We start from the raw sequence: 13,910 nt of genomic DNA on the forward strand, positions 1-13,910 counted from the left end.
CGAGTGAGTAAATTCCATTCAACTCAATTGGATTTGCTTCTGAAAAGACATTCTTATGAATCCAGAGACTGGTGGTCGAAGTGACTGGCAGGGCTGATACTCAGAAGTACATGAAAGCTAGGAGCTAGGTTTCATTGTTATTATAGGTATTGCAGTGCAAGGTATTTCAACCTCACCCTTCAGTAACAAACCCAGGGTGGTTTATAAGACACATTCCAAAAATGCAAAACTATGGGGAAGGCTGGTAGCTCAGAGACAGAGTATCGGCTTGGCATGAAGAAGATTTCTGGTTCAGTCCAGTTTTTTAAAAATCCAATTGACTTCCAGATTTTGCATTGTTTTCTTTCTTTTTGTTTAATGTATCTGTTTCTTTATATACTGTAAGTCACTTAGAGTCACCAGTAAATGTAATAAAATAATCTTTGTGGCATCCTCAGAAAAGGCTGGGAATACCCCTTGCCTGAAACACTTGAAGAAGCCACTGGCAGTCAGTGTAGACAATGCCGAGCTAGATGGACCAGTGGCCTCGCTTGCCATAAGGCAGCTTCTTCTGGCGCTAACATCACAGTGATTTCCCACGGAAAGAGAGACAGTAAAGAGGGGAGCCAGCAGGGCGGGTATCCAAGGTGCCCCTCAAACGCAGCAGGTGTCCTTTTCGAAGCTGGTGTTCTCCTGCCTGATAGGAGCGAACTGCGCCACTTTTGCTGAACACTGAGCAGCTGATAGGGCTGCTCCCGGGGAAGAAAAGAATTGCGTTGGTGGAAAAGTCCCTGGGATTGCGCAGCCAGCTCAGGACGGCGCGCCTCTCACCCGTGCCTTCCTGGTCCCAGCCGTCGGAGCCAGTGAAGCGACCTTCAGGCTTCTCCGCCCCGGCGGAGCCTGGAAGGCAAGGGACCCTCCACCTCCCTCCCGCCCAAGCGGCCGAGGATGCCCCGAAGCGAGCGAGCTGCGCTGTGCGGAGAGCAGCGCGGGAGCCTGGGCGCCTGCTGCCCTCTCTCAATCTCTCTCTCGAGCGCAGATTGGCCAGCCCGGGAGGCTCTTCCCTCTCGTCAGCCAACCGGCTCTCCGTCCGTGCGCGCTGGCCCCGCCTTCCCCCCGCGCTTGCCCGCCGCCGAGGAGCATGCCGCGGCAGTCGCAGTAGCGCCGGCGCTGGAGGCGGCTGTGCGTTCGTCGGGGGCGAGGCGGCGGACAGGCGGGTCCTTCTCCTCCTCCTCCTCCTCCTCCTCCCTCGCCATGGGCTCGCCGACGCGGCTGCCGCTGCTGCTGCTTCTGCTGGGCTGGGCTCTGGCCGGCAGCATCGCGGAGGCGGCGGGGTCGTCTTCGAGGCGCCGGCGCCCGTCCTTCCACGGCCACGTGCCGGAGAACTGGCCGGCGGGGACACGGGTGGGCGGCCTGAGCATCCCCCTGACGCGGCTGGCGCGGCCGGAGCCGTGGTGCGCCAAGGTGCGCGGGCGGCGCTGGCAGCTGGAGCTGCTGGGCGAGGCGCACGGGCACTTCCAGGCGGCGCTGCAGGCGCGCTCGGGACAGGTGTGGCTGCGCACCCGGCGGCCCCTGGACCGCGAGGCCCGCCCGCGCTACGCCCTGCGCCTGGCCCTGCGCTGCCACCGCCGCGCCGCCCCCGCCGAGCTGGCCGCGCTCAGCATCGCCGTGCTGGACGCCAACGACAACGCGCCCCGCTTCGCCAACCTCGGGCCCGCGGCGGCGTCGTCGGTGCGGCGGCTCCGCGTCGCCGAGACGCTGGCGCTGCGGGCGCCCGTGTGGCAGGCGCGGGCCCAGGACGCGGACGCGGGCGCCAACGCCGAGCTGCGCTACTTCGCCCGCCCGCCCAGCGCCCACTTCTTCGTGGTGCCGCGCAGCGGGCGCGTCGTCCTGGTCCGCTCCCTGCTCCACCTGCGCGCCCCGCTCCCGCTCCGCCTCTTCGCCCGCGACCGCGGCCGGCCCGCGCTCCTCAGCGCCCCGCTCGACCTCGAGGTCCTGCCCGAGCCCGTCCAGCTGCCGCCCCCCGACGACGCCCCGCTCCGGCGACGACGCGCCCTGCCCCCGCAGGAGCCTCCGCTGGCCTTGGCGCTGCCCGAGGACGCCCGGCCCGGCACCCTCCTGGCCACTCTCCGCCCCGCCGCCCGCTTCGCCGCGCCCCGCTTCCAGCTCGTCTCTCCCCCCGCCGGGGAGGCCCCCGTCCGCCTGGACGCCGACACCGGAGAGCTCACCTTGGCCCGCGGCCTGGACCGCGAGGCCGCCGCCCGCTGGGAGGTCGTCTGCCGCGTCCAGGACAGGACAGGTAGGCGCTGACGCGACGGCGGGGCGGGCCAAGGCCTAATTCCGAAGGGGCGGGCGAGCGGAGCAAAAAGAGCGGGAAAACCACCCCTCCTAGCAGTCACCCCAGGGGGTGCAGCTTCCCGCCTTCATGGGCTCGCTGCGTTGGAGCCCAGCTCTTCAGCCCACTTTGGCTTCCAGATCTAAGGAGAGCAGTTCATAGCCTGTGCAAAATCTCTGCGACCACCAAGCTGAGGGCAGGGTGTGGGGGGCTGAGAGAGAAGCAGCCCTTCCCCACCTCTGCTATCGTGGCCTGATAATGTGGTGGTCACTGTTTAAGATGGCCTACATGGTTCTCCCCATTTCATCCTCCCAACAGATGGGATCAGGTTGAGAGACAGCGGCTGGCCTGAGGTGGTGATAGTGTTTGAACCCTGAGCCTTCCAGACTGGGGTGGGGCACCTGTGACCCTTCAGGTGGTATTTAACCAGAACTCCCATCAGTGGGGTCAATGGGAAGGATGGGAGCAACGTCTGGAGGGCCCCCACAGGTTCCCCATCCCTGGCTTTAACCACTACTGTATGCTGTCTCGCCTATGCCACACTGGCTCAGTGATATGGGGCCAGAAAGCTCTGTCCATTTGCATTTAGGATTATGCATACGGCACACTTAGACTGTCTTCACACCTCCCCCTGTCTGTGCATTCGCTGCTTTCCCAGAGTTGGGTTTTTCATCCACGTTCATACATTATCCAAAATGCAGATGTATCTTGTATTTCATCCTAGTGTGTGATGCTGCTGTTTCTCAAACCAGCTTCACTCCTTAAGATGTTCCTAATTCCTAATAGGTCTCTAGCCATCGTGGGAACACCTTTGCACAGGGGAAATGCAATTCTCTGTCTGTCAGCCAAAGGCCAGTCTGCTCTAAGGCAGTAACCTGACCTCCTTAAGTCCAGTAGAATCGGTGGGGTTTCTTTGAGCTAATTTCTGGCCTGTTTTGAAAGGCCAACGGAGCCTGTCACATCTTCCGCAACAGAAAATCCAGCACCATGCCTCTCTGGTGCCAGTGTGGTGTAGTGGTTAAGAGCGGTAGTCTTGTAATCTGGTGAACCAGGTTCGCGTCTCCGCTCCTCCGCATGCAGCTGCTGGGTGACCTTGGGCCAGTCACACTTCTCTAAATTCTCTCAGCCCCACTCACCTCACAGAGGGTTTTTTGTGGGGGAGGAAGGGAAAGGAGAATGTTAGCCGCTTTGAGACTCCTGAAGGGGAGTGATAAAGCAGGATATAAAATCCAAACTCTTCTTCTTCTCTGGAACTGCCCAAAGCAACCAGTAGTTATTAAACTTACCAGGACTGTCCCAAGACAGTTTGCTGCCTAAGGTAGAGGTGGTCTTGGCAACACAACCTCCACAGCATCTAATAACAGCAGGCTGGTTGAAGAGTACTTGCTTAGGGAACACCTGTGGCCAGCAGGCTAGTTTAGGGGAATACTGCCCACCCCTTCCCAGCATATGATGTCCTGCCTAACAGTAGGGCCGGCCCCCAAATTTCCTGCTTTCAGAAAATGTTTGGAAAATGGCAGGATTTGGTTGAGCCTCCAGCAGGGAAGCAGAGTCTCGAAGTTCTGAGCTACTAAGATGGAGCTGGGGAGCCTATGACCCTTCAGGTATTGCTGAAATACAACTCCCCTCTTTCCTTGCTACTGGCTGGGGCTGGTGGGAGTTGGAATCCAACAACATCTGGAGGGCCACAAGATACCCACCCCCCTGCACTAAGGAAAGCAGTTCTGTACTATGAGTTTGGGTAATTTTAATTGTTTTAGCTCTGCCTCCTCTCCAGGCCCTCCCCGCTCCAAATAATAATCCTGGGATTTTAGTTCTAGAGAATTTCATCTTATTGCAGAACCACAATGTCCCAAGTTTCACTGCAAATGTACTTATTTTTCTCACACCCCACCTTTCTTCCAAGGGACAAGTGGCAGATTCTATGCTCTCTCCCCACCCCCACCATCCCAATTATATCCTTACAACAATCGTGTCAAGTAGGTTAGGTTGGGAGATAGTGACTGGCTTAAGGGCATGTAGTGAGCTTTGTGGCTCAGTCGACTTTTGAACCCCAGTCTCCAAAGCGCTAACCCTCCAAGCCACACTGGTTGCCAAATGGGGTGTGACTATTAAATCTGGAGTGCCATGAAAAACTTACCCCTTTTGCATCCAAGAGTGCATGCAGTGGGGAATTTTTTGGGGGACTGGCTTACATGTGACATACTGCTCTGGTTATGAATGTCATGTGGGTGGGTGGAAGGAAATCCCATCACAGAACCTTTCCATGTACATATATTGCCTGGAATTTGTTCTCAAACTGTGATATAATGCCTCTTGCGAGCTCTCTGGCTTCTGCTGAAATGTTACCTGTATGCAAGGTCTATGTCCTTAGTTCTGCCTACTTTTGTCTCTAGCCACGCCCACTGGAATACAGTGGTGCCTCGAGTTACAAACACCTCAGGTTACAAACGCTTCAGGTTACAAACTCCGCTAACCTGGAAGAGTTACCTTTAGTTGAGAACTTTGCCCCAGGATGAGAATGGAAATTGTGTGCTGGCAGCGCAGCGGCAGCAAGAGGCCACATTAGCGAAAGCACACCTCTAGTTAAGAACAGTTCCAGGTTAAGAACGGACCTCCGGAACAAATTAAGTTCGTAATTAGAGGTACCACTGTACAGCCCTTTGCAAGTGAATATGGGTCTCCAACCCTAATGCAATGGCCCTGAGGAAACGTGGTGGCTTCTTTAAAGCTGTTTCTTCTGCATTGTTTGTGTTTATGTGCCAGAGCATGGATGTGCCCATTCAGCACATCCTGTTTTTCCTCACGACAGAGCCACTGGGTGGAATTGCACCCTAAGCATGGACAGGTAGCGCAGTTCTGGAGGAAAACAGTTGTCATGAACCTGAAGCAAGGGGCAGCCTCCTTCCTTACAGACTCAGCTTCCTGCACAGAATTCCTAGTTCCCTGTGATGACCAGGCGAGTGGTTTAAATGCAATGGTTCTCTAATAACATCATTGTCGCCTGGCAGAGAGAGCACTGTTGGAGGTGCAGTCTGTGTAGATTGGGGAAGGCACTTGGAATGAATGAGCTTCTGGAAGGCAGCCCTAGAGGCAGTTTGGCAATCGGCCCAATGGAATGGGCTCTGCTGTCCAGTCTCCCCATCAGATGTAGCCACGTGGAAGTAGCAGCTGATGGAATTTAGAATTGCTGTGTTCATGTGCATAGAAATGTAATACTTCCAGATTTTTTTTGACATTTTAAGGGGTAAAAGTCTTGTTTCCTCCTATTCTCCCAGAGGACAAAAACGAAAATATTGTGGGAAGTTGGAATATATATGCACTACTTCCTTAACAAACCTAACCCCACTTTCGACAACATAAAATGCATCATTTGTAATTTAGATAACACATACAGTTGTACAATTGGTATACAGTTGTACAATTTGGCTTGTCTATGAAATGTACAGAGAAATCCTGTTTACTCAGAAGTAGGCTCAATGCTTCAGACTTCACGTTTTGAGCAAGGAAAACTATACATACACACACACACACACACACACACACAGGCTTTACTTGTGCCAAAGGAGAAATGATCTCTTAAGATTTTTTTTTCTAAGTTCTTAACATTTTAAGTGTTTCTGATGGACAAATAATAAAAGTAAAACCTCAGAGTAAGCAGTCTACTCCCACCCCTGATTTTTCCCCTTTTTGTCCTAGGCTCTTTCTACATATGTGCCAAGATTTAGAGAGCCATGCAATCATATTTTTATTGCACATTTATTCTATTTTTTTTACTTTATTCCATATCTGGAAATTAAAAATCCAGTTGGGAAATATGCTGCTCACTCCCTAATGCATCTGATCATTGCAAGCTGAACGAGATCGTATTTTGACCCCAGAAGTGCAGTCTCAGGTGGCAGCATTAGTGCTATGCCTTTTTAAAATTATTTGGACTGCATCGCAGGGAGGGCTTTTGTGACTATGCTGTCAGCTTTGCTGTTGTAGTGTTTGAGCTGCGTTGGTGTTGGATTCCATGCTTTGACAAGGCCTCCAGTTTTCGTTTTCCCAGCTCTTCTTATTCTGCTGCACCTTATTGGCTCAAGGGAAGGGTTGTGGCTCAGTGGTAGAGCATCTGCTTTGCATGCAGAAGGTTCCAGGTTCAGTCCCCTTATGGAATCTGCAGGTAGGAGTGGGAGAGATGCACCTTGTCTGATATCATGGAGAGGTGCTGCCAGCCAGTGCAGGCTACCTTGAGCCAGGTGGACCAGAAGCCTGACTGAGTATAAGGACCCTTCATATGTTCCTAGCATCTCCAGGTAAAGCTGGGAGAGACATCTGGCCTGGAACCCTGGAGAGCTGCTGCCAGCCAGTGCATGCAATACTGAGTTAGATGGACCAGTGGTCTGACTCAGGCAGCTTTCTGCTTTCCTAGCAACTGTCCCACTAGTGAGCTGGCCCTTTCCCAAAAATGCGACTTGTCTCTTTTGTTGGGGGACTATTACTTACATATATCTCTCCTCTCCCCATTTTGTTGTTGTAAAGAATAAAATAGAGACACTTCAAAAGGAAATGAGTCTTCTTTGGTTGTGTAGCCATCTTTTTAAGATGAATGTCTTCAAAGTGTTGGGGACTGTTCTTAGCATGAGACAATCTATTCAGCAGGGATTATGCCTTCCTGGAATGTGCTCTAATTTTTATTTAATAGAACTTGGAGCGGTGTATCTTGATGCCTTGTCTCCAGTTCTCTGTGCCCAAAAGAATTCTGCACGAGGACTTTAATGTTGTCAGGAAGAGATCTCTCTCTCTCTCTTCCAGTGGTGGCTTCTATCGCTGCCATCTTTATTTCCCTACAGTCTGACTCAAAGTGCGGTTTAAGCTTCTTGAAGTGCCTCTAATCCACAGTCTTGCTTCTCTCCAGAGCAAATCAGTTTTCTTTAATGTTTTCTGCCAGTTCCGTGTCATCTGCAGGAGCCGCAGCAGAGAATGAATGGCAGATTACCCGGGGGGGGGGGGGAGAAAATATGCTTGTTCCTGGAAGTAACTGCTTTCAGACTGACTGGTTTACTCTGCGGCCATGAGTCCCTTGTTTTGTTGCTAGCAAAATAAATTGCTACATCAAAAAGAAGGTTTTTTTGGGGGGGGAGAGGAGGCTGGGCAAATTAGGTATATGTTACAAACAAATCCCGGTGTGATGTAAAAGTCTCTCTCTCTCTCTCTCTCTCTCACTCACTCACTCAAACACACACACACACACACACACACACAGACACAACTTTTGCAAAAACCATTTTCTTTTTATTGTGAGTGTAATTGCCTGGAGAACTGCATTTTGATTAGAATTTAGACGGACTGCCAGGAGCCAGATGGAATTGCTTCAGGGGGTTGGATGTACAACCCACAGGCAGAGCAATCCTAAATATAGGGAGCCAGTGGGATTTAGGCTGGCTTAAGATAACGGGGGGCATTCAATTACCTCTGTTCCAAACTGTGCTTAACTGTGGGGCTACAGCTGAGCCCTCGGACCCTCCTTTGGGGCAGCTGGCTGTCCATCGTGAAAACAAGAGTGGAGGAATAGCAAAGCCCTTGGCCTGATCCAGCAGGCTACTTCTTATGGCAGCAGAACCTCCATGGCCAGGGACAGTCTACCTCTGAATGCCAGGCAATGTGGGGAAAGAAACTGCAGAGTGCTGTTGCGCTCAGGCTTCCCACTGGCAGTTTGGATGCAACTCAGCTTGCTGAGAAGTGTTTCTATGGGTCAAGACAGATAGTACAGGGGACCTCCAGCTTCCCAGACTATTCCCTGTAACCTTTATCTCTATGGTCTTTGATGTTTAGAATGGTAAATCTCAGGTTGCATCAATTTTGCAACTCCCTACTCCTCACTTTCTCTCTTGGGACTTAGAGTTGAGAGGTCAGCTTTGAACTGAAGACAAAGGGGCAAGGATGGTTTCTTTGTTTCTCCAATTGGAATGTTACCTACATTTTTAGCTGTAGTCCCTGCAATGCAGGGAGTCGGACTAGATCAGGGGTCAGCAAACTTTTTTCAGCAGGGGGCCAGTCCACTGTCCCTCAGACTTTTTGGGGGGGCCGGACTATATTTTGAAAAAAAAATTATGAACGAATTCCTATGCCCCACAAATAACCCAGAGATGCATTTTAAATAAAAGTACACATTCTATTCATGTAAAAACACCAGGCAGGCCCCACACATAACCCAGAGATGCATTTTAAATAATGTAAAAATACGCTGATTCCCGGACTGTCCACATGCCAGATTTAGAAAGCTATTGGGCCAGATTCGGCCCCCAGGCCTTAGTTTGCCTACCCATGGACTAGATCAGCCTTTCTCAACCTGTGGGTCCCCAGATGTTGTTGAACTACAACTCCCATCACCCCTAGCTAGCAAGGCCAGATCTCAGGAATGATGGGAGTTGTAGTCCAACAACATCTGGGGACCCACAGGTTGAGAACCGCTAGACTAGATGATCCTTAGGACTCCTTCCAAGCTCTGCAGTTTTGTGATTCTAGCTAGGGCTATAGGGCTCTTTCTTATCAAGAATGTGCCTCCTTTAATATACCAAGGCTCAGTCTGAATACCCTTCAATTAAAGATGTGCTTCTGAGCAAAGATTCGTTTTACTATTTATTTATTTATTTATTTCATAAGATGTATACACCATTTGATTGTTTAAAAAATAACAACCCCCAAAACCACAAAGAGGTTTAGAAAAAGATAAAAGCACTAAAATTGAGAAAAAAACCACAGCCATAAAAAGTTAAAATACTACCTCGATTTTCTAAAGCGTCTGGATAGGCTTATCTAAACAAGAATGCTTTTAGCAGGTGCTGTAAAGCGTACAGTGAAGGCAATCGCATGATCTCAGTAGGCAGGGAGTTCCAAAGTGCAGGTGCTGCCACACTAAAGGATTGATTTCTTGCAAATGCAGAACAGGCATTATGTGGCACCTGTAGTAGTAGTTCTGATTCCACCAATCGAAGCGGTTTTACTAAAGTTAATTTTTGCTGCTGCATGCTAACAGCTGCTTGCTTGTGGTCTTCAGGGGCATCTGGTCGGCCACCGTGAGAACAGGGCACAGGACTGGATGATGACTGCAGGGTCCAGGATGGTTCAGATGGGGGGAGGTGACCCTTGAGGTATTGCGGTCCTGAGCTATAAAAGTGCCTGTATCTGTGCTACTTACTGGCAGAATTTGATTGGCACGACTCATCAGTTTGCCCATGGAAGGAGCTTTAGCTGTGGAATGAGCATTGATGCCTTTGCCCTGAAATTTTCATTTTGAGAAGGAGCCTGATTTCCATCCACCTCTGGTTGGGATGATGGGAAGATCCTTTCTCCTCTAATCCTCTGTCATCTCAGGCTCCTCTGACCTCCCTCCATCCCTCCGCATTAGCCTCGTAATCCCCTCCCGTTCCCCCGCTCCATCCCCTTTCCCTTTTCTTTCCAAGGGATTTGCTCGGGGTGACGTTTGGCATGTTCTCCAGAATAGGTAACGCCAATCTTGCAATATTTTATTTAAGCACATATTTGTATCTTTTAAGCACCGTCTATGTTGTGGAGGAAAACCAGCTCTGGTATTTGAATATTTTATCACATCAAGTATTTAACTTTAATGAATGCAAAGGATTATGAGCTTAATCTGGGGCCAGAGCCCCACGCTAGCCGTGTTGGTTGTTGACAGGAGGCTTGTGTTCAGGGCAAGGTGGGGCACCCCCCCCCCAAAAAAATCCAAAGCTGTAGCTCACTACAGCTCCCACCATCATCTTCTTAGTTTCCTTCTCATTCAGAAACTCCCTGCAGTATTTTCTGTCCGTCTCCCATGGTAGGAAATCACAGCACAGCCAAAAACAAACATCAGTTATTTTGAGTGTGACTTCTTCACACAGTATGTAATTAAGCTGTCGAATGGCCAATAACCCAGAAGGCTTGGACAAAGAGGCTTGGACAAATTAATGGAGGAGATGGCTGTCAATGGCCATGATGGCTGTGCTCTGAACAGCTGGAGGCAGTAATGCTTCTGAGCACCAGTTGCTGGAAGCCACAGGAGGGGAAAGAAGGCTCTTGTGCTCAGGTCCTGCTTGCTGGTTTCCCACAGGCTGGCCACTGTGAGAACAGAAGGCTGGGCTAGGTGGATCCCTTTGATCTGACCCAGCAGGCTGTCTTACATTCTTACGTTTTAAAGCCCTGACCTGTTCAAAGCTTGACCCAGAAACAGAGGCAGTGTTGAAGGAGAGAAGGAAGAGGATGAAGCATCACTGTAACCACAGATCAGGTGATTTAAGAAGCAGAGTCCAGCAGGGTGTGCTGGTGTTGTCCTCCACCATGTACTTGGTTGTATTGCCACCTCTTCCACAAATGTAGGTCTAAGTGGAGAAACAGGTTCTAGGGTCTCCAGTCTCCAGTTTCCAGTCCAGCTGGTGCAACACTGTTCTTTCTGATGCTGGGGCTGATGGGAGATGCAGTGCAGAGCATATTGGGGAAGCTTTTCCTTGTCACCTTCTCTGTGGCCCATTCAATTGGATATGTCAGGAATTAAACCTGGGACTTCTGCACTCAGGGCACATTCTTGACCTTTGAGCTCCAGTCCTTCATTTTTGCAGCTAAGCCATTGTACCCATCTCTCTTCCCAAGTGGCAGTGCTCAAACCTTCCACCGAGTCTTAGCTGTGATCCTGCTTCTGGTTTGTTCTTCTGTCAGTTGCTCCAACTTCCCCATTTCTTTTTATGTTGCGTCTTAGGTTGTAAGCTCCAAGGCAGGGACCGTCTCCTGTTTTAAGGACCCCTAAGCCTCTCTGGTATTCTTTTCAGCTGCAGAGCAGGGTAAAAAAATGCTTCGGAGAAAAATAAATAAATCTGTAAACGCATTTCTTCTTTTTGTGGTTTATCATTCTGGTGTGTTGCTCACTTTCAGTGCAAGTGAATATATGTATGTGGAAAGTTGAGAAAACAAAGCTTTCTCTTTGCTGCCTTAGAGAGTTTTATGCATACAGGAGATTTAGATAGGACATCTCTTACTGCAGGCAGTCAGATTATAAACATCTTTGAGAAACTGTTTACATTTGAGCACCTAAGCTTTATAGACCTGCTGGCTGTTTTTTCTTCCTCTTACAAACATTTAATTTCTGCAGAAGTCGTCAGCTTTTCCTCCAGATCTAACTAAATTTCAGCACAAATCTGTTTAATCTGGTGACAGATGTAAATTGCAGAGCATATGGGTATAGTCTGCCTGGCTCCTAAAGCTGGTTTGGGAGGGCAAGCAAGTTGTGAGACCAATAATACGATGTTAGCTTCACTTGAAATGACTACTAAATAGTTAAAATGCAGCTTATCTTGCCCTCTCTTCTTCCATTAGCCTTCTTTGATCTCAAATCTGCCCTGTAATGTTTGCTCAATGATTTGTGACTTCTTCAGGGTCTCTCTAAAGTGCCAAAGATTTGTGGATCCTGTAGTTGTCTCCATTTTCTTTTGAAAGGGATACAGAAATTAGATTTATTATTTTTTTAAATTTTTTGGCAGGTGGGGAAGAGGACGCTTAGCATCACCGCCAATTTTTTTTTTAATGATTTCGCTTTTGGCAATTCTTGTACTAATTCCCTGTCTTATATTTTGGGAACTGTTGAAATTGTGAGGGGGAAACCTATTTGAGGGTAACACTTTTGTTGTGCTAATGGATTTGGCTTCCGCTGCCGCTTTCCAGCTGGTGATGCATCAGAGTGTCAGATGGTACAAATTTGAGTGCTTTCCAAATAGGGGTATCTCACGCAACATTCAAATTTGCATCCTCCCCGTGAAGATTAGTTTGAAGTTTGCCAAACAGTTTGGGCTTTGGCACTCCTTGGAATAAGCTTTGGAACAACTTTGGAAGGAGTTCCAGAGCAGTAACCATGTTAGCCCACTTGCAGCAAAAACAAGTCTTAAACAAATTTATAGTGCACAAGCTTTCAGGTACATGAAGTTGACTCTTCGTGCCACAGTGAATTCTTTAATTTTTATGGTTCCCCAAAGTACCTTGAGGTCACACCCACACTATTCATTTAAAGCACATAGCCCCCCCCCGAGAATCCCAGGAACTGTAGCTTACCCCTCACAAAGCCCCCTTAAACTATAGTTCACATGCTTCTTTGGGGGAAGCCACATGTTTTAAATGTATTGTGTGGATGTGGTGTTATCCCACATCCTGTTTTGCTGGCCTGCTCTCCTGTCTTTTTCCACTGCCACTTCTGGCCACCCTTGCCATTGTGATTCTCTACTGCTGCTGGTTGATGTATCCTCTTCCCTACTTCTATATCAATTGTGCTTCCTTGCATCCTCCATGCAGACACATCCAGGTACCCCCAGAAATCTTAATGATAGAGGTGGAGGGGGGGGTCTCACAAGGCCATCTAGTCCAGTGTTTCCCAACCTTTTTCCAACTGTGGCCCCCTTCCAACCTTGTTTCCTTCCTGTGCCCCCCCGTCCTACCTGTAGAAAGGTAGCTATTTAAATGTATTGTTTGTAAATAGAACATGTTTTATTTAATTTTTTTATGGCTCAGCACTAGCGGTAGCTACAAGCAGTGGTCAAAAAACGGGAGCCTCAGTGGCTGTACAAACCAGGACTACTCCAAGAAAATGCATGTGGCAAAAAGAAGAACTAGGCCGCCCCCTGGCAGGCTGCCCCCTTACCTGTTTGTGATTGGCCAAGCAGATAGCCAGGCAATCATGATTTATTTCCTTCTCACTTCCCTCTGTGGTCCCCTAGCCTTGTGCTGTGGCCCCCCATTTACGTAATTTTCATCTGTACCCCCCTTGGAATATCCTGGTGCCCTGATCTAGTCCACCCTCCCGCTGATGCAGGAAATGCACTACTGAAGCATCTCTGAAAGACGGGTGCTGTTCAGCCTCTGCTTAAGAACCTCTAACACAGGGTGATCCAACTTTTCACACCAAGCCCTCATGCCTCCTCCCCAAAGCCTAGTTGCCACTTCCCCAGCTTTGAGAAGAAGTTGGGAGGGCTCTAGGATCCTACCAGAGGTTTGTGCCTCCTTCCCAAAGCCTGGCACCTTCCTTATCTGGCTTTGGGAAGGCAACACAAGGGCGGTGCAGGGTGTGTGTGTGTGTGTGTGTGTGTGTGTGTGTGTGAAATGTTGCAAAGGGCCACCAAAAAAAGCCTTGAGAAATTCATGCAGCCCTCCGGCCATGTGTTGGACCACCCTGTTGTCACCGAATACAAAAAAGTGGGCGAATCCTTTTCATTTTCTGCTCATGCAAGCCATCCTTGAGCAGGTTTGGAGAAGTCACTATTGCTCCTAACTATAACCCTTCAGTTTGTTCACCACCATTGCAGTTAACAGAAGCAAAGAAAGCCGCGGTGGTTTAGCTTGCCCTCATTAAGCTATTAAAGGTCATTAAATTACCAGGGAGTCGTCTGCCAATGTACTACCGTTCATCTGTCATGCAACTCCCACCATGAGCATTGCAGAAGATTCTGGGATGTTTTCTTGGCTGCATCCTCCATTCATGTTGGATACTGGCCATGTGAGTTGGACTTCACCATCATGGCCTTGCCTGGACTGAAGGGTTGTTGTAGAAACCATCCTGTGTCCGCTGTGTGCATTT

General features: G+C 49.6%; 1 protein-coding gene across 4 annotated transcripts in view; it reads left to right on the plus strand.

Moving 5' to 3' along the window:
* The first annotated feature begins 1,178 nt into the window (after positions 1-1,178).
* The window catches only part of LOC309346420 (neural-cadherin-like), a 102,156-nt gene continuing 89,424 nt past the window's right edge, over positions 1,179-13,910 (plus strand). For all 4 annotated transcript variants that reach the window (XR_014158631.1, XM_081870135.1, XM_081870136.1 and 1 more), the window contains exon 1: positions 1,179-2,278. Coding sequence is in view for 3 of the 4 variants with exons in the window: in XM_081870135.1 (XP_081726261.1) it covers positions 1,234-2,278 (1,045 nt within the window). In the remaining variant the exon portion in view is untranslated. The remainder of the gene's footprint in view (positions 2,279-13,910) is intronic.

This window comes from Podarcis erhardii (assembly GCF_964252035.2).
Source record: "Podarcis erhardii genome assembly, chromosome: 7".
Taxonomy (NCBI): Eukaryota; Metazoa; Chordata; class Lepidosauria; order Squamata; family Lacertidae; genus Podarcis; species Podarcis erhardii.